Source organism: Coccinella septempunctata, chromosome 3, assembly GCF_907165205.1.
Source record: "Coccinella septempunctata chromosome 3, icCocSept1.1, whole genome shotgun sequence".
In the NCBI taxonomy this organism is placed as follows: domain Eukaryota; kingdom Metazoa; phylum Arthropoda; class Insecta; order Coleoptera; family Coccinellidae; genus Coccinella; species Coccinella septempunctata.
In genome coordinates this window covers 14,506,730-14,528,243 of record NC_058191.1, presented here as the reverse complement: position 1 = coordinate 14,528,243, position 21,514 = coordinate 14,506,730, and the positions used below count along the sequence as shown (strand labels likewise).

Here is a 21,514-nt window from a genome sequence, read left to right as displayed (position 1 = left end):
ATTAGTGGATGTTAAATCCGGGGGGAGGGGGATATTGATTTTAGATTTATTTTTTCCTAAAATGCATGATTTCGGCGATATCACAGGATGAAGAAAAAATCAGTGCTTAGAACAATTTTATTCACTTCTGGGTATCGTATGATATGAATATTATAGTCGGATTAGAATAGTGGGGGGTGATAAAATGATTAGATATGATTTTGAAACTTTGTCATCTTATTCATTAGGTGGTAAATCGACAGAGGATGAAGGGGGTGATTTTTGATTTAGTTTTTCCCTAAAATGCATGATTTCGGAGATATCGCAGGATGAAGAAAAAATTAGGACTTAGAATAATTCTTTTCATTTCCGGGTATCCTATGATATGAATATTATAGTCGAATTTGAATAGTGGGGAAGTGATAAAATGATTAGATATGATTTTGAAACTTTCTCATCTTATTCATTAGGTGGTAAATCGACAGGGGGTGAAGGGGGTGATTTTTGATTTAGTTTTTCTCTAAAATGCATGATTTCGGAGATATCGCAGGATGAAGAAAAAATTAGGACTTAGAATAATTCTTTTCATTTCCGGGTTTCCTATGATATGAATATTATAGTCGAATTTGAATAGTGGGGAAGTGATAAAATGATTAGATATGATTTTGAAACTTTGTCATCTTATTCATTAGGTGGTAAATCGACAGGGGGTGAAGGGGGTGATTTTTGATTTAGTTTTTCTCTAAAATGCATGATTTCGGAGATATCGCAGGATGAAGAAAAAATTAGGACTTAGAATAATTCTTTTCATTTCCGGGTATCCTATGATATGAATATTATAGTCGAATTTGAATAGTGGGGAAGTGATAAAATGATTAGATATGATTTTGAAACTTTGTCATCTTATTCATTAGGTGGTAAATCGACAGGGAGTGAAGGGGGTGATTTTTGGTTTAGTTTTTCCCTATAATGTATGATTTCGGAGATATCGCAGGATTAAGAGAAAATTTGGACTAAGAAATATTTCATTCTACATAGACATGATACATTCATTCGATCTGCTGATAACAGAATAAACTAACGGATGAAAATTATGCGGTATTTTCATTATTGCTTAGCACATCTTCTTGAATTCATACAGGCTAAATAAACGTTTTTTTTTTTTTTCAGTTCCCCAATCTGATCGTAGGGACTGTTCCTTCTTTAAAAAAAACCATAACTTTCAATCCCAACTCATCAACCTATCATACCACGTAAGTACTTATTTCATGTTGATATGCACATATTATAATGTATTATATCTTACCATATTATCAATTAAAATCGATCTTTCTATATGATAATAATCTAAACCTCAGACCTCTGTGTAGTGTCTTAGAATCCTGAGGGGCCGCCTGGCTATAAAACATTCAGATTATGTTCATATAGATTTCGATAGAGGTTCCGCTTATGCGGTATAAAAGGGTGGACGACGATTAACGAAAACACACTAGAGAACTCTTACGAGGGTCAAGTATCAGTATTGAGATGTCTGTAAGACCCATCTGAAAAGTGGGCTGTCATCTGCTATATACTAGGTATATATGTGTAAGTAGGAAAATTGTTGCATGCGATGGCTATTAAAGAACCGCCTGGTTGACCTCGATAGATTTATTGATAAAATGAAAATAGTAGGTATCTGTTATTCAGAAAAAAATCTTTAGATAAAATTTTATCATCTAATTTACGTAAATCCTTAAAACCGGAGAAGCCGTTGAATCTCTCATTATTTATTTATATAAATATGTATTGTAGATGACAGTTTATATGAAGATTTACTGAGTCCAAGGACTTCTCTGAGACCAATCTTCTTATCTCTGTGTTTTAATCACAAAATTGTTGCAAGCAAATCAAACTAATGACTTGACTTGAAGACTGATATAAGTTATTACATGTGGATGCTTAGGATATATGTTATTAATTAAAATATAAAATTATTAGTTCCGATATTTATCAGAAAAGTATGATTCATACATACATCATATTATCAGTCTGCTATACTATCATTATAATAAATGACACCAAGCTCTCATAGTACTTCCAACAAAAATTGTACTTTTCAGACGAGAATATTATTTTTTCTATGCAGTGTACGCAGCTCATCGACTATATAATTTATTTCGGTAAAATATTCACCACTACTAACTTCATGAGAACATCTAGTATTCGATTTTGGATAACTATCTTCTACATCCTGCGGTCTACCACACTTATATTTCTAATAGATTTTTTTTCATAGTTTTCTCTCAGAGAAATTCTTTCCTATACCTATATTCCACAAGTATCCACTTTGTATCCGCTTATACCCTTCATAACAGCTGCCAGCTTAGCTGTCTGGAGCTGTGTTGAAGCTGTCTGGAGCTGTGCTGAAGCTGTCAGCTTAGCTGTCTGGAGCTGTGTTGAAGCTGTCTGGAGCTGTGCTGAAGATGTCTGCTTAGCTGTCTGTCTGATGCTGTTTTGAAGCTGCCTGTTCAGCTGCTTGAAACTGTATTGCACAGCTTAACTGTGTTGTGTACTCGATTTATATTCACTTCGTATCCGCTTTATATCCGTTTTTGTGTACGTTTTGTATCTTCGGTAATCTTTGGCTATTTTCGGAAATCTGCGGCTATGTTCGGGAATCTTCGGCTATTTTCGTGTGTTGTATCCGATTTTGAGAATATTTAAAATGTTGACATGGATATTTTGTTTCAGTTGTATCTAAAATGTTCAACATATGGAATTGTCTTCGACTAATAAAGTCGTTAGTGGCTTTATTTATCACTACATCTGATAATGAGCATGCAATAAAAGGTATAAAGGAATGTACGAGAGCAATAAGAAAACTGTATCGGGAATTGCCAGGTTGTACTTCAATTGGAGGAAAACAGCAACTCGAAGCTCAGATCCGTTCTATAAAATCATTGAAACAACAATTCAAACAACAACAACGAATTGGTGCAGGTCTGAGTAGACGAAAGGAAACTGCTTGGAACAGAGTCCATTGGAATGATTCATTATCAGCATTCGACTCGAGAATAAGAACAGGTGTGATTAGTAACCTGAAACATAAGGAGCCTAAGGATTTTTTGATGGACTGCGAAGCTATATTTCGTCGAAGAATTCTGAATGCATTGAAGAAGGATGAAGCTGTTAAGGTCAATATGGTTTTTTGTGGAGAGTTTCAGATTATGACAGCCAATAAAATTCAAAAGGAATATAAGTACTTCACAACATCCAATTCACCTATTTACCGAGACACGAATATTACTGAATGGTTCAATATAAATGTTTTGGTATCAATTCTCAAAGATCTTGAGGAATTCCAAGAACGTGATAGCGGATGGGCTCTGGTTAATGTTGTTAACCTAGGGGTGAATATAAACAAGTTCACACCCCAACTTGGAAGCTCATACATAGAACTTCCTCCTCAAATAAAACGGAAAGAGGCTTGTATCAATGTGAAAAACGACGATGAAGCATGTTTCGCATGGTCTGTGATGGCTGCATTACACCCTGTTGAGAAGGACCCCCAACGATTATCCGAATATCCTCATTATTCCAAAATTTTGAAGTTGAAAGGTATTCAATTTCCGATGACAATGAAACAGATACCCAACTTTGAAAAACAAAACCAGATATCCATTAATGTTTATATTCTGAAAAAGGAAAAGAAGAGCTTCACTACATTGCCAACATACCTAACAAAAATTAAAATGAATAGACATATCAACTTACTCCTTATACAAGATCACTATTCAAACGATGATACTCCAGTGCGATACCATTATGTATGGATCAAAAATCTCTCTCGTCTGGTATCGAGTCAATTGAGCAAGGAACATGGACAGAAATTTATATGTGATAGATGTCTCCGGTACTTACGATCTGAAGAAAAACTAAAAAGTCATTCAGAGGATTGTGGAAACATGAATGAAACAGCTATAAAGTTGCCTGAGATAGGAAACAATACACTCAAGTTCAAAAATCATAAAAACAAGGAGAAGGTACCTTTTATTATTTATGCAGATATGGAGAGCATACTAAAACCTACTAACACTAAAAACAACTATCAAGAACATAAAGCTGCAGCTGTAGGATACTATGTAAAGTGTTCATATGATGATTCTCTGAGTTTTTATCGTTCTCATCGAGGTCCCAATTGCATGAAATGGTTTGCAGATGAGATTAATCAATTTGCTGGAGACGTTGACTCAGTTTTCTTATGTCCCTACGACATCGATATGACGCCAAAACAGGAAGTCGAATTTCGGAAGGCAACTCACTGTCATATTTGTGAAGAAATGTTCAAACCTGAAGATAAAAAAGTAAGAGATCATAATCATCTTATCCCCGAAAAGAATTACCGTGGAGCAGCACATGAGGGGTGTAATATAAATTATAAGGATAGTCACATGATTCCTGTAGTATTTCACAACCTGAGTGGATATGACGCTAATTTTCTGATACAAGATATTGCCACAAGAATGGAAGGGAAAATCGATTTGTTACCGATAACTAAGGAGAAATATATCAGTTTCACCAAACACTATGATGATTATTACATTAATTTCCGATTCATTGATAGTTTCCGATTCATGGCTTGCTCTTTAGACAAACTAGCGTCCTATTTAGAAGAGTTTCCGAACTTGAAATCACAATTTCCTGAGGAATCTGAAGAACATATCAGTCTTCTTACGAACAAAGGAGTAATGCCATATGATTATATCGATTCCTATGACCGATTCGATGAAACTTCTCTTCCACCTATTGAAGCATTCTATAACAAATTGGATTGTAGGAAATGTCCACGAAGAAGATATGAGAGAGCACAACTTGTGTGGAATAAATTCAAATGTCAGAATTTGGGCGAATACAGCGATCTCTACATGAAAACTGACATTCTATTGCTGGCTGACGTATTTGAACAATTTCGATCGAGCTGCCATAAGACTTATGGATTAGATCCTGCGCATTATTTTACTTTACCAGGATATACGTGGGATGCTATGTTGAAATATACAAAACAGGAATTAGAACTTCTCACAGATGTTGATATGTTTTTGTTTGTTGAAAGAGGAATACGGGGCGGCCTTAGTCAAGTATGTGGTAAACGACGAGCACATGCGAACAACAAGTATATACCAAACTATGATTCAACTAAACCAGAAAATTACCTCATGTACTTTGATGTCAACAATCAATATGGATGGGCAATGTCACAATGTCTACCATACGGCTGTTTTACGTGGACCGATACAAATATAAATGTCTTGCAAATTCCTGATGATGCTCCCGAGGGTTATATTTTAGAAGTCGATCTCGAATATCCTAGAGAATTGCATGATGTGCACAAAGATCTTCCATTCTGTCCAGAACATTACAACTCTAAAACTCAAACACCTTGTTATGCATCTCAGCAAAACGCTAAACTTATGGCCACATTACATCAAAAGAAGAAATATATCATCCACTACAGAAATCTGAAGCAAGCATTGAAGAATGGATTGATTATAACAAAAATACATCGAGTGCTCAAGTTCAAGCAATCTACATGGCTCAAGTCTTACATCGACCTCAATACGGATCTGAGAAAGAATGCCGAAAATGAGTTCGAGAAGAATCTCTTCAAACTGATGAACAACGCTGTTTTTGGTAAGTTGTTATATCCATTCAAATTACATTCATATGATTTCCTATACAGATATCTACATATTCTTTTCTATTGTTACAGGAAAAACGATGGAGAATATTCGGAAAAGGGTTAATGTCCACCTTCTAACAAAATGGAAAGGACGATATGGGGCGGAAACTTATATCTCCAAACCTGAATTCAAGAACTCTGTTATTTTCAATGAGAACTTTGTAGCTGTTGAAATGCGAAAGCTGCAGATCTATTTGAACAAGCCAATTTATGTGGGAATGAGTATCTTGGATTTGGCTAAAACTACTATTTATGACTTCCATTACCACTACATGAATGAAGCTTTCAGTGCTGGCTGTACCATCTTATACACAGATACCGATTCTCTCATTTATGAGGTCTCTGAAGATCCTTATGAAAGAATGAAACTTGACTGTTATGAAAGATTTGATACCTCAGATTATCCCAAGAATAATACTTACGGTATTCCTCAAGTTAATAAAAAGGTATTAGGAATGATGAAGGATGAAAACAATGGAATACCTATGACCGATTATGTTGGTCTCAGATCTAAACTGTATGCTGTGAAAACTTCTAAGGATGATCTGAATGTGAAAAAACAACGATGGGTGGAAGAATAGTATGAAGCTGATGAAATTGAATCCATGTGTCGAAATTATGGTACCACCAAGAAAGCTAAGGGTATTAAAAAATCAATCGTTAAGAACAGAATATGTTTCGATGATTACATTGAATGTTTAGAAACATGGAAACATAAAATTATTTCTCAAAATTTGATTCAGGCGAAGGAACATCATGTGTATTCACTGACACAGGAAAAAATAGCTTTAAGTCCTGAAGACGATAAACGATGTTTGGTGTCCGGAACATTCAACACTGTACCGTGGGGTCATTATTCACTCAATAAACGCAAGATTGAGGAATATGATGAACCAAGGAAGAAGATTTCAATGTTGGAAAAATTGTTGACTATGTGATTTAAATTTTTTTCAGCGATCACTCTGTTTTCATCAAGCAAATATCGATGTTACTGTAAATAAAATAAATGATTTTTCTTTCACAAGGTTTCAATCAATGAATCACCATCACCCTTTCACTCATAATTTGAAAAATAAACATGAAAGCATCCAGCTGTTCTACATTATTTGATTAGCGACATATCTCCTCATTACCACCCTAAAAAGCATGACGTATCTCTAATATCAACGCTAAGGTACCTACCTATCTATCTATCACGTAACACAAAAGTCCCGAGTTCGAATCCCGACGTTTAGAAAAGTATGAAACAAAATCTCGAACCCGCTCACCCTCACACCCCTCATCATCAAACCCGTTACCCTCTCCCCCACTCTCCTCTCACCCTCTCAGACCCGCCTACTGGATGACCTTGAACGGGACTTCGAAAAATTTTCAAAATTGACCGATTTCTGCAAAATCGACCTTAGACTTCCTTATGAGAATTTACATGTAAAAACTACCCTTTTTGCGCTCGAACTCTTGTTGCCTATCTACTGTGGGGGATTTCTGTGCCGTAATCTGTTTTGCAATTTCAGCAAAACTAGGGGATTGAGGCGCTTTATTCTTGTTAACTTCCTCTCTCAAGAGGCGTATCTCCCCGACCAACTGAGACACGGTTTCAGTCAGTTTATTTATTTGAGCCTTCAACTGCCCATTCTCTTCTTTGAGCCTTACAAGCTCCTCGTGTTCGCCTTCGCTGAATTCTTCAGCATCGGTCGCTTCCATGTAGGAACCCTCATTATCTGTGGTTTCCGACATGGTTTTATTCTCAAAAATCTCAAAATATCAAACAATTTGAAAATAATAAAATATTCAGAAATCTTCACTGGAATAGTCTAATATAAAACTTTGGTATAAAGCCGAATGTTTTATACGCTATGAGAAAAATCAGAGAAGATATACGAAAAATAAGCTCACCTGATGTTTTCTGCAGTACCAACGAGAAAAAAAAAATCCTCTGGACACTTAGGATGAACACCAACTTTGAAAATTTTAACGAATTAAAATTCCGATAACAAATATAGAACCTACACAAACTTCACAGACGGAATCAAATATTCCGTAGCTTGGTTATTGGGCACTTTCACCTCCGCTTTCACTTTTACGGCACTGTGACACTTCGACTTTCTCGTCCGCTTTCTCTTTTATAGCACTAGGAGCACTGTAGCACGTCTTCTCTTGTCAAGCGAATGACTCGGAATCCGCCGAAGCAGCGTAGTTCGTGCCTGCTATAAACGCCGGTTACGTAGAGAATATAGAGTAGTGCGTCGCCGGTGGCGCCATCGTTTGGTGTATGCTGCACCGCAATAGACGTGTGCTACCTGTGATCGCAACCGTCGCGAGCAGTGATGCCATCGTTTGGCTACCTCTGGTACCACCATGGTGAGATGAAGTATTCTTCTACCATGGGTAACCCTACGCCGCTACTATTTAATCCATATTTTGGTAATGAAAGGAGTCTACAATTATTGAATTAAATCTGTTTATGAAATGTCTCTTTAACCTTCATAATCGAATTTTCAACTTCTTGAAGAAGGTATATGTTTAAGTTTTAGGAATTCCTATGAATTATTATTCTAGATTCTATCATTAACTCTATATCAAATACTCCATTTTTCGAATGAAGAATTATCAATACAGAAACTATGTAGTCACTGTACATCAAAAACTGCGTTTTGAAAATGCAGAATTATCAATACAGAAACTGTGCAGTTACTGTACATCAAAAACTGCGTTTTGAAAATGCAGAATTATCAATACAGAAACTGTGCAGTTACTGTACATCAAAAACTGCGTTTTGAAAATGCAGAATTATCAATACAGAAACTGTGCAATCACTGTACATCAAAAACTACGTTTTGAAAATGCAGAATTATCAATACAGAAACTGTGCAGTCACTGTACATCAAAAACTGAGTTTTTAAAATGCAGAATTATCAATACAGAAACTGTGCAGTCACTGTACATCAAAAACTGCGTTTTGAAAATGCAGAATTATTAATACAGAAACTGTGCGGTTACTGTACATCAAAAACTGCGTTTTGAAAATACAGAATTATCAATACAGAAACTGTGCAGTTACTGTACATCAAAAACTGCGTTTTGAAAATGCATAATTATCAATACAGAAACTGTGCAGTCACTGTACATCAAAAACTGCTTTTGAAAATGCAGAATTATCAATACAGAAACTGTGCAGTTTCAGTACATCAATGTCTGTGCTGAAATCTGGTGGCACTTGTAGTGCAGTATTTGTACAGTTGCTGTATATTGTGTTTGTTGGGCAGATAATAGTAGAAAATTAGAAAAATGAAGCAGCTACTGAAAACAGAATCAGACAAAACCTTCCATGGGAATTGTAAGAACTGTGGAAAATTTAGGCATAGAAAGTTAGATTATTGTAAAGAAACGTTGTTTTAATTCTAATCCAGAAAATTCCAGCCTTGAATGTAATTTCTGTGATAGAAAGGGACATACTGAAGATTTTTATTGTGTTAAGAAAAAGAGAGAAACAAGTTCAGTCAAACTTTAGTTACCCAGTGTTCGTAACAATCAATTAGCACATTAGATTTGAATCTAGACTTGTCAGGATTGGACGAGCGATTAGTGAAGTATTGAATAAATCGAATATTGTCAAATAACAAAAATTTTCAAGCATGTCGACTAACTTAGTCGGAACATACCTAGTGAAAATAAGATACTGGCGCTTTGTTATGTTTCAGGAAAATCAAAACCAATTGCAAAAGTTTGATCTGTTTCGTACGTGAATTCTTATGAAGATTTACACAAGACAAGCGCTCTCAAGAATGTAAAATGTTGAGCAATCCAGGAGTATAGTATAACGCTGGCAGGTCTCGAACATCAGGTTAGGTTACCGATTGATGTTAATCAGAAAATTTCCATGAAGGTGACATCTATCGAATGAAGAAAAACTGAAGCCAACATTTATTGGGCCTTTCGAAGTGCAAACAGTCCTACCAAACGATCTATATGCCTTGAGAAGAGTAGGAGTCCAGAATAGAACTATATCCGGCCAAGAACCAATGAGACCTTGGCCTGAAAAAAGCAAATAGTGATGAGTGAGTGCTAGTTTCAATGATGCGCCATGATGAAGTGAAATATTCTCATGTCCATCAGATTTTATGTTCTATACTGTTCCTTATGAGATTCTTATTGTTATGTTATGATCCATTGTATTGTCTCATGTTCATTTTATGTTGAATGTTTTCCAAAGCACTTGAAATTCCATGATAAGTTTTCGGTACTTTAAATACGAATATGTAAAATTGACAAGTAAGGCCCGGACGGGAGTCCCTAGTTGAGGCTAACCTCTGTGCAATTTCACAGTAGTGATATTGACAAGTAAGGTCTAGACGGGATGTCGCTAGTGAGGCTAACCTCTGTGCAATTTTACAGTAGTGATATTGACAAGTAAGGCCCAGACGGGATGTCGCTAGTGAGGCTAACCTCTGTGCAATTGACAAGTAAGGTCCGGACGGGAGTCCCTAGTTGAGGCTAACCTCTGTGCAATTTCACAGTTGTGATATTGACAAGTAAGGCCTAGACGGGATGTCGCTAGTGAGGCTAACTTCTGTGCAATTGACAAGTAAGGCCCGGACGGGAGTCCCTAATAGAGGCTAACTTCTGTGCAATGTCACAAACCCAAGTTTATATGTTGTAAATGACAATTGTATCAACTTTTGAAATTCCAAGTGTTTTGCTGACCTGATCTGTAAACAGTAAGCGGTGGTGGTTTTTTTCTCGCTTGGCTCTTTTTTCCACCTATAATAATGCCGCAGCGCGAGCCAGCGCATCAAACAGAGCCATGTTCACAAAGATTCAACTGTTTTATGTTTACAAGCTCCCTTTAACACTGTTGTTTGATATTAAGATATTGTTTATGCCTACTAAGTGAAACGAGGACGTTTCAGTGGTCAGTATGGCCGTGTTAGCAAATGTTAATTTGACCCCCCTTAAAATATACTGATAATGTCCGACGACGAATGTCGAAGGGACAATAAGAGTATAGAACCTATGCTCTGTGAACTCTGTGCTCCAATGTTACCTGCTCTCTTTTTTTGCACAGGCCGAGCACACAATTACTACCTTGTCGGGCGGTACGCTTTGTATCTGACCCTTTGTTAGAGCACCTCCACGTGCTAGATAACCGACCGCCATCTTACTTTGTGAATAAAAAGTACCAACCACGTGTTTTATTAAATCTAACATATATATATATATATATATATATATATATATATATATATATATATATATATATATATATATATATATATGTTAGATTTAATAAAACACGTGGTTGGTACTTTATATATATATATATATATATATATATATATATATATATATATATATATATATATATATATATATATATATATATGCAGGGGAGTCTTTGACTTTCGGGGACTGACGACCCCGCATACCCGAGTCCACCAATGTGCTGGGCCAGCAACCCTCGCATTGTGATGAAAGCCAGCTTTCGACAAAATAACAGAAGCCTCGGAACCCCCCTCCGGAGTCGGGACTGCTCTTGGAGGAAGACTGGCACAGTCCCTAGCGGAACAAGGTGAAGCGAGTGGCACCTCTCTGCGAACCGGAACCACAAGGCCGAGGACCTCTAGAAGAAACAGACAGGGATACAGCTTGGACCAGGCAGACGTTGATTCTGAATCGCAACTGACTGATCCCGCTCAAGCCCACAGAAGGGGAAGGCAGCGTTGGACTAGAGATATGAGTCTGATCAACGCTTACTTTCAAGTGACGGAAGGGGAAAAAAATACTAGGAAATACGCAACAAGGCTTGCAGAAAGGTGGGCACAGTTATATCCAGACAAAGTGTTCACTGGAAAACATCTAGTAGCACAAGTGAAAAACATAAAAACTAGAAAACTGCTGTCGCCTGACGAACTGGACGCACTGAGAGCCGAGGTGCTGGCACAGTCTCCAACAGCCAGACTTAGGAGCATAAGAAGAAGCATTCAAGGGAGCGCAACCCCACCAAGGCGAGTATTGGAGCCTGTTGAAGAAGAAGAAATACAGGGTACGTCAGAGCCAGAAACGGAACAGCCTGCCCTTGAAATACGCGAGATCTTTGAGGAAATTAGCTTGAAATGGGAAGGGATATCACTGAATAGAAGACCGAAGATAAGTCGAATCAAGCTGAGCACAGAAGCAAAAAACATCATGAGAACAATCAACGCGGCCGTGAGAGAACCGATTAACAGGTCAACAGGGTTTGAAGAACTATGTCACAGGGTCTATTGTGCCGCTATTGTAGCGAATCTTATACTACAGACGAAGCCGAAACAGAAAAACCAGGGAAAACAAACACAGAAGAAACCCCCATGGGAGGAGAGACTAGAAAAGCGGATAGCAACAATAAGAAGAGAAATAGGAATTATTCATCTCACCTTAAATAACGGAAAAATCAGCAGGAAAACGAACAAGAAACTAAGAACATTCACACAAAAAATTAATCTAAAAGAAACAGACAAACAGTATAAGATAAAATTACAAAGCCACGTTGAAAAGCTCAAGCAAAAAATTGCGGCGTTAGGAAATAGACTGAGGAGGTACCATAAGAGGACCCAGAGATTCCAACAAAATAATCTATTCACAAACAACCAAAGAATGTTTTTCAGAACTATCAACACACAGAAAGACATGAAAGCGACCCAACCCCCAAGCCCAGATACGATGAAGCAGTATTGGTCGTCTCTTTGGTCGACAGAGGTAAAACATAATACGGAGGCGCCGTGGATTAACGTCGAAAAGGGACATCTAGAGGATATACAAGGAATGCCCAGAACCAAAGTTAGTGAAGAAGATGTCAGAAACACCATCAAAAGAATGAAGAATTGGGCATCACCCGGAGTAGACGGTATCCATGCCTACTGGTGGAAAACACTCACGTCTACACATGGTGTGTTCGCTCGGCTTATGGAAGAAGCGCTGGACAACCCGCAGTCAATCCCGGAATATTTCACTAGCGGCATGACATATATGTTGTTTAAGAGAGGAGACCCAACACGTCCTGACAACTATAGGCCGATAACTTGCTTGCCGACAGCTTATAAAATTATAACTTCGACGCTGGCTCACAAGATAAATAATCACTTGCTGAGAAACAACATCATGGCGTGGGAGCAAAATGGGTGCAGAGAAAGGAGTCGCGCCAGCAAAGAAGTTCTGATGATTGACAACGCGATAACCAGACAAGCTAAAAACAGGAGGAAAAACATAGCTGTAGCCTGGATTGACTACCAAAAGGCGTACGATTCTGTTCCACAGTCGTGGCTTATAGAAGTTCTGAAGATCTATGGGGTAGAGAGGCGAGTGATAGAAATGCTCAAGTTCGTGATGAACACGTGGCGAACAACATTAATACTGAACGAAGGAACAACTCATTACGAAACATCCGAGATTAACATAAGACGAGGTATCTTTCAGGGTGATAGTTTGAGCCCCCTTGGTTCTGCCTGGCTCTCAATATATTGAGCAGTATGCTCAACCGATCAGCATACGGGTACTCCATCAATGATACTACGCAGATCACACATCTTTTTTATATGGATGATTTGAAACTGTTTGCAAGGGGACGGGCTCAACTCGAGGGCGAATTGGAACTGGTCAGGAAGTTCAGTGCTGACATAGGAATGACACTGGGGGTGGAGAAGTGTGCAACGGTCACCGTAAGAAGGGGAAAAATCGTCGACGAGGGTGATCTGAGAATGAGGGACGGAACAGAAATAAAAAGCTTGAGTAATGAAGAAACTTATAAATACTTAGGGATACAGCAGACATTTGACATAAGAACAGAAGAGAACAAACAACAAGCTAAAACAGAGTTGCTCAGGAGAACAAAGTTGATATTCAAATCACAACTCTCAGCCAAGAACAAAATATTAGCGATCAACATCTGGGCCATACCGTCCTTCACTTATACGTCGGCTGTTCTCTCCTGGTCGAAGACGGACCTCCAACTGATAGACAGAAAGATCCGGACAGAAATGACAGCATCTGGCTTACTCCACCCCAACTCGGCCGTGGAAAGGCTATACTTACCAAGGAAGGAGGGTGGTCGTGGCCTGACCTCCATTGAGGATGCCTGTTGGAAAAACAAACTCGATTTAAAAAAGTACTTCGCCAGCAAACACTTACCTCTTCATCAATGGATCGCTACCCAAGGAGACCTCCCAGCCATTGCGGAAACTTTCAGTGAGGACATACCTGCAACAGAAAATACATTAGAAAACCTCAGACAGGGCTGGCAAACGAAACAACTTCACGGCAGGTTCTACGCAAGTTTACATCAAGATAAGGTGGATTTAACAGCGTCTAATACTTACCTAACTCAGGGTTACCTATTTCCTCAAACAGAAGGCACCTTATTTGCGATCCAAGATCAGGTTGTGCCAACTCGAAATTATGTCAAGCACATTATGAAAAAGTCAATAGATAACACAAGATGCCGACTGTGTAACAGTGCTGAAGAGACAGTGCAGCACCTGTCAGCAGGCTGCCCCACAATAGCTGGAACACGATATCTATCGCGACATGACGGCATGGGGAAGGTCGTACACCAACTGCTTTGTATAAACAAAAAACTTCTCCAACATTTCACACCGCATCATCTGTATGTTCCGTCGCCTATTGAGGAAAACGAAACCTTCAAAATCTATTGGGACTTTGCCATCACTACGGACAGAGGTGTGGAACATAATAGACCTGATATGGTGGTGTGAGACAAGAAAGACAAAACTGCCACAATAATTGATTTTGCTGTGCCTCAAGATTATAATATACTGAAAACCTATGCTGACAAAATCAGTAAGTATGAAGCACTAGCAAGGCAGATGCGAGATATGTGGCAGCTGAAGAGGGTCGAAATAATTCCTCTCATTGTAAGTGTTAATGGGTTGGTCCCTAAAAAAACATCTCAACATCTACAGGAACTACAATTACCCCCCAACACGATCACCTGGATGCAAAAGGCAGTTATACTGGGCACAGTGAGCATCGTTCGACAAGTTATCTTTCCGCACTAAGATATTGTTCTGCTCTTGGTGGAAACACCCGAGCCGAGCATAACCATAACCACATAAGTGTGAATTAAAAGGAAAAGGAAGGAATATATATATATATATATATATATATATATATATATATATATATATAAAAAAAAAAAAATTATATATATATATATATATATATATATATATTTTTTTTTTTTAATTTTTTTTTTTTTTTTATTTCACACTGAATCGTGGTTTCCGTGTTACCCGGGCGCGAACGCCAAGAGCAATTCCGTGTGCTAGTAGGGATAAATTATTTTCCGTATGATGTTGACGGTTCCCAAAATAACAGCTTTCTGCATCCACATGATAGTATTCCTTGGTAGGTCTAGTTCTTGTAGGTGTAGGGTGGTCTTTTTATGAACGAGACCATTAACGCTTATTATCAAGGGCATTATGCTGACAGTTTTTAGTCTCCACATGTCTTTCATTTGCTGTGCCAGCGCCTCGTACTTTGTTATTTTCTCGGCATAGCTTTTGGCTAGGTTGTTATCTTGCGGCACAGCGAAGTCAACAATCAAGGCAGTCTTTCGCTGCTTGTCCCACACTACCATGTCCGGTCTATTGTGTTCCACACCTCGATCGGTCACAATTGTGAGGTCCCAGTATATTTTATAATGTTCGTTCTCCACTATTGTCTGGGGTGAGTAAATGTGGTGAGGCACGAAATGTTGAGCAAGTTGTTTTTGAAGGCACAGCAGTTGATGGACGACCTTACCCATATTGTTATGCCTGGCGAGATATCTGGTTCCCGCTATTGCCGAACATCCTGAGGAAAGGTGCTGGATTGTTTCCTCGGCGGCATGGCACATCCTACATTCGGTAGTATCAACTTGTTGTTGCATTATGTATTTCACATATGTTCTGGTTGGAATAACTTGGTCCTGGATTGCCAGGACTGTTCCTTCGGTTTCGGGGAAGAGATAGCCTTGTATCAGGTAAGCATGAGAGCTCTGGTGATCTACCTCTGGCTGATTTAAGCTGGTGAAAAACCTGCCATGTAAGGGTTTGGATCTCCATCTTTGTTTTAATTTTTCAGGTAGATATTCTCCTGTGTCGTTCTCATCGATTATTTCGTTGTACTGGGCAGAAATCCATTGGTGTACAGGTAAGTTGTTTTTCCTGAAGTATTCTTTCATTTTTCTTTCTTCTCTTTGGCAGATCTGTTCCAGGTTACCGAGTCCACGTCCGCCATCTTTACGTGGTAAGTATAGCCTTTCTATTGCCGATTTCGGGTGCAGCATACCGCGTTGAGTAAATGATGTTCGTATTCTTCTATCGAGTTTTTCTAAATCTGTTTTGGACCAATTGAGAATTCCAGCAGTGTAAGCGAACGTGGGGATCGCCCAGATGTTTATAGCTGTGATTTTATTTTTCGCTGACAGTTGCGAATTGATTATTTTCTTGACTCTCCTGATGAGTTCCTGTTCAGCATTATTTTTGTTTTCTTTCTGCTTTATCTCGTATGTTTGTTGTATCCCCAAATATTTATACTCTTCTTCTCTCCTCAGTCCTGCTATCTCTCTTCCATCCGCCAATTTAATGTCTTCAGTTTCCACCAACTTTCCCCTCCTAACCTCCACCGTGGCACACTTTTCCAGGCCAAGTGTCATTCCTATGTCACTGCTGAATCCTCTCACGAGCTCAAGTTCCCCCTCTAGTTGCTGCTTCCCCCTAGCAAACAGCTTGAGATCATCCATGTAGAACAGATGAGTTATTTTAGTGCGGTTGTCGATTGAATAGCCATAGGCAGACCTGTTGAGCATGTTACTGAGGGGGTTCAGGGCCAGACAGAATAATAGAGGACTCAATCCATCACCCTGAAATATTCCATTTTTGATCTTTATTTCTCCTGTCGTGTACTTGGTTTTTGGTGTTGTTACTGATAATGTTGTTCGCCACATTGACATTAGGCTTTCGATTAGTTTTATGAGTTTCTCATTCACCTTGTACACTTTCAGGATTTCCAGCAACCAGGTGTGTGGTACCGAATCGTAAGCTTTTCGGTAATCGATCCAGGCCATCGTTATATTCTTCAGCTTTCTTTTGGCCTGTTTTGTGAGCATTTTATCTATTGCTAGAAGTTCTTTACTTCCCCGTCCACTCTCCTTACAGCCATTCTGCTCCCATGCTAAAATGTTATTTTGTTTCAGGTGTTTGCGGATTTTATGACCTATAGTTGATGTGAGGATTTTATATGCAGACGGAAGACAAGTGATAGGTCTGTAATTCTGGGCCTGAGATAGGTCGCCTTTCTTCGGGATCATGGTTGTGGATCCTAGAGTGAAGTAGCTTGGTATTGTGCGGGGGTCCTCTATGGCTTCTTCTATTATTCGTGCAAGTGTTTGATGTGCACTTGTGAATGACTTCCACCAGTAATTTTGTATATTGTCCACACCTGGTGCCGTCCAGTTCTTTAGCCTTCTGATCGTCTCTCTCACATCTTCATCGGTTATCGTTAAATTGGGCATCTCCCGTAAGTTGGCATGCTCTCTCTTCTCTTGCTGTATCCATGTTGCCGTTTTCCTGTGTTCGCCTCTCTCTTTCCATACGTCTGACCAGTATTCCTGCATGGCCATCAGAGGCGGAGGATCAGCCGCGGTTTCTTTTTTTTCTTCCTCTAATCTTCTGAAGAACTGTCTTTGGTTGCAGGAGAATAGGTTGTTGTCTTTGTATCTTTTTGTTCTTTTATGGTATCTTCTCAGTCTGTTGCCCAAGGCCGCAATCTTCTGTTTCAGGTTTTCTGTGTATATCTTCAGTTGTTCTTTTTGTTCTGCCTTTTGCTTAGTTCTAATTTTCAACTTATGAATGTATTTTTCGACCTTCGTTTCTACCCTTTTGGTTGGGTTTGTGCTGTTGATGTATGTATGTAGAATACCAATTTCTTTCCTCATCTTTGTTATTTTTCTCTCTATTCTCTCCTCCCATGGTGGCCTAATTTGGGCTTGTTCTACATGTATTTCATTTTTGTTTTTTGTCTCAAGGATTATATTTGAGACAGTCGCTGCACAGTAGATTGTGTGACAAAGTTCTTCGAAGTTTTTGGAGTTACTGAATTCTGGTTGAAGTGCGGTGTTTATGGCTTGGATTATCTCTTTCGTGTTTTTGTTCTGTTCTATTTTAGCGATTTTCGGTCTTGCATCCATGTTAACTCCCCTCCATTCCATATCGATTTGTTGGTAGATAGTTCTTATTCCAGCCGTATGTTCGTCCTGTTCTATCGTGTGCGGTTCTTCAACTTCTCGTCCCTCTTCGGACTCTGGTAGGGCTTTCCCCAGGCTCATTCTGTTGATACTCAGCCTTATGTTATGTAATGTTCTTGATGTCGAGGATCTCAAAGCGTTGACCTTCATTGTTTCGATTTCATCAGGTGAAAGCAGTTTTCGGGTTTTTATATTCTTTATTTGGGCTATTAGGTGTTTTCCCGTGAATGGTTTATCAGGATATAATTCCGCCCAAAGTTCTGCCAGCCTTGTAGCATATTTCTTGGTGTTCATTTCTCCCTCCGTAGCTTGAAAATATGCACTGAGTAGACTAACATTCATGTCCCTAGTCCAGTGCTGCCTTCTCTGTCTTCGGGTTGAAGCGGGATTGTCTTGTGTGAGCGGGTCACGACTTGACATGTCCAAGCTATTTCCCTGTCGTATCCTATTCGATCTGCGAGGCCTTGTGGTATCGTTTCGTAGAGAGGTGCCACTTGCTTCACCCTCCTCTACTAGGGACTGGTTCGGTCTTCCCCCAGGCGCAATCCCAACACCGGGGGCGGTATCCGAGGCTCTCTGTCTTGTGTCGAAAGCAATGTGGAATTCACAGTGAAGGGGCTGCTAACCCTCTTCACTGGCTAACTCGGGTACGCGGGGACGTCACTCCCCGAAGGCTTACGCCCCCCTGCGTAAATAGTATAATATATATATATATATATATATATATATATATATATATATATATATATATATATATATATATATATATATATATATATAGTTATAAAGTGTTAATACCACCTCCAAAATAGTAACTCGTTTAACGCTCTCACCTCATATATATCGCTGTCACCTCCGAAATCGGAGGTGACAACGTTTTGCCTTGTTTTTTAGCTTGTTAGATTCAGGAGGCTTCAGGGACCAACATATCAAAAAATCGTTTTGAGGTCACAACGCACCCCGTTTATGTACTGAACAATCTTTTAGTTCGAGTGTATATCACTGGCGCTAGTGTGCTGAGCTGTATATCGAAGAATTGCTGTGGGCGACTCTTTGCTCGTTAGCACCTCCGAAAATGGCAACGTTGTATTTTCAAAGCAGATGTAGACAGGCGGAATATAAGTATACGGAGGAATTAACTGCAGAGAGGCACAGCGCGCTATCTCCTCCAGAATTGCAATACAGACGGCATATCTCAACGATTTTGTATCGCATTCTTCTGTAGGGGAAAGAATCACGTGAAAGAAAACCAATCTTGGCTCTCTCGAATGGGATTATGACTGTTTATATTTCATCGTGTGTATCTATGCATCCGTTGAACTCCTTTCATATCGAGCTAAATATTCAGATGTAAATGGTGTTGAATATTCAAGGACAATGAGCCATTCCGAAAATTTTCATTTAAGAATCAAGAGAAAAAATGCAACAAATTTTACAATATCACAGAAAAGAACAACGTCGGCTAAACCGAATGTTGGACATTGTTGTGTTATTTCAGATGGAACGCTCTATATATTTTTCTTAAATCGGATGGCTCAATGATTTTGAGGAATCCTTTGCTCAGAAACATCTGTTTTATTATCGATTAGGTTTTTATTGGATTTTCCCGAAAATTTGAATAGCTTGTACCATGTCTCTGGTTTAAATTTTTTAGTGATGTGTCATAAAGAAAATTACCAATTATAACGAAACAAGTAAGATTTTGTGAAGAATTATCCAAAACAGATTTGCATTTTTCGATAGATCATACACGATGTAAGGGAAAAAATGAACAAAATTGAAGTCTTTTGAAGGGCTCGAGTCAAAATATTTTGAAATTGCAACCATATTTTTGTCAAGACATGATGAATCTACAAAATGAAGTCATTAATATAGATACATACTCGGATACATATGATTGATTGGTAAATTCCCAAAAGCTATGATGAACAGCGGACACTATGATGGAAGCATGATGAAAGGAGAAAGACAAAAGTTAATTTAAGTATTTTCGCATGAAGTTTTATTATTCAAAATAAATGATGATTCTAATAATTAACAAATCAGGTGCAATTGAAATTTTTGTTTTGGTCTTCGGAAATAACACATATCGATTAAACTTCCACTATCCAAAATAAATAGGTACATAGATAAAATAAATCTATATACAGGATATCTGTGAACAAATGCGAAGGACTAAGGGAGATGCTTCCTCAATGAAAATAAGCGGGGGTAGTTCCTTTAAATTTTTTTCCAAATCGACAGCCCTTCCAAGGTACAGCTTTTGGAAAGCGATGACGAGTTTACAGTTTTTAATTTTTTGTTACAGGTTCTAAAAAAAACACTGAGTCATAAAACTATACATATAATGAAGCACTGAGTAGATTGGTACCAGTTTCAACTTCGGCAAGCTCGTAGTTTAGGCTGTAACTTGCTATCGATTTTTATAATGTGTCTCTCCCTTAAATTCAAAACGTTGTGTTAAAATATTGAAATTTGAGTTATTATGCTATTGTCATAGAAGTTTACGAAACTAGCAGGTCGGGGGATCCGAAATTTCGAGCCGATTCACCTTAAAAAAACATAATAAAATGAATTTCGTGAATACCGAGGCTAAAAACCACTCTTCTCCGCTATAAAAAATTAGTATTATTCCAATAATATACCGACTTAATTAATGCTACGTTGCTATTACTATAAGGCTCGGTTGTGTTTAGGATTAGGCCAAGATTTAAGATGATCCTAGATTAACCTGACAGAAATGAACTGAAATGTCAAAATCAATCTAGGATAAACTATAATCCCGAACTGAACAACTGGGCCTATTCATGTAGAGTTTCGAATTTTGCGAGAATCTACTACTTTTTCTTCAAAACAACAACGGCGCAGAAGGATATGTGATCAGTCGTATTGTGAACAACGATATGCAGCGGATTACCTAAACACGAAATAAATTCTGAAATGTTTCGGATCATGAGGCTAATTGAATAAGTATCTTGTTTGTATCATTTGTTGAACTTTATTATTCTAAATATTCTTCAATGAATGAAAATATAATATCAACACACATAAGTTTTTGATTTATTCGTCATCAAATCATTAAATAAATCGTTTCTCGAAAAGTTTTGAGTCTTGAGGCAAATAGAATATTGAATTATTCACATCATTATTTGCCGAACTCCAAAGTTCTGAATGAATTAAAATCTAAACTTGACAATATACGAGATTATTTTCCCAAGAGTTTCAATGAAATCTGAAAATTTTCATCATTCTGGAGCATTCTGGATCAATAATTCTCGAATCATTCATGGAATAAATTCAATTTTATCCAATATAACACGCAAAACGAAATGTTACTCGAATTCGGCATCTTGAGCAATTCGTTCCTAAAAAGCCCGAATCAGGTAGAAAAGTTTGAACCCTTCATATCAGAATTAACACGTGTTTTGCAGTAAACAGATGCCGATTTCATTTCGGGCAATGTAACCAGCGTCGGCGTTGGGTAAACGGATGAACCAGAGTATCTGGATGAACGTTTCTCACAACAAAAAGAA

General features: G+C 38.3%; 1 protein-coding gene across 1 annotated transcript; it reads left to right on the top strand.

The window, feature by feature from the left end:
• The first annotated feature begins 13,206 nt into the window (after positions 1–13,206).
• Positions 13,207–14,448, top strand: LOC123310256. The gene has a single exon (XM_044893725.1). The coding sequence runs from the start codon at positions 13,207–13,209 to the stop codon at positions 14,446–14,448; it is 1,242 nt and encodes a 413-aa protein (XP_044749660.1).
• The last annotated feature ends 7,066 nt before the right edge of the window (positions 14,449–21,514 follow it).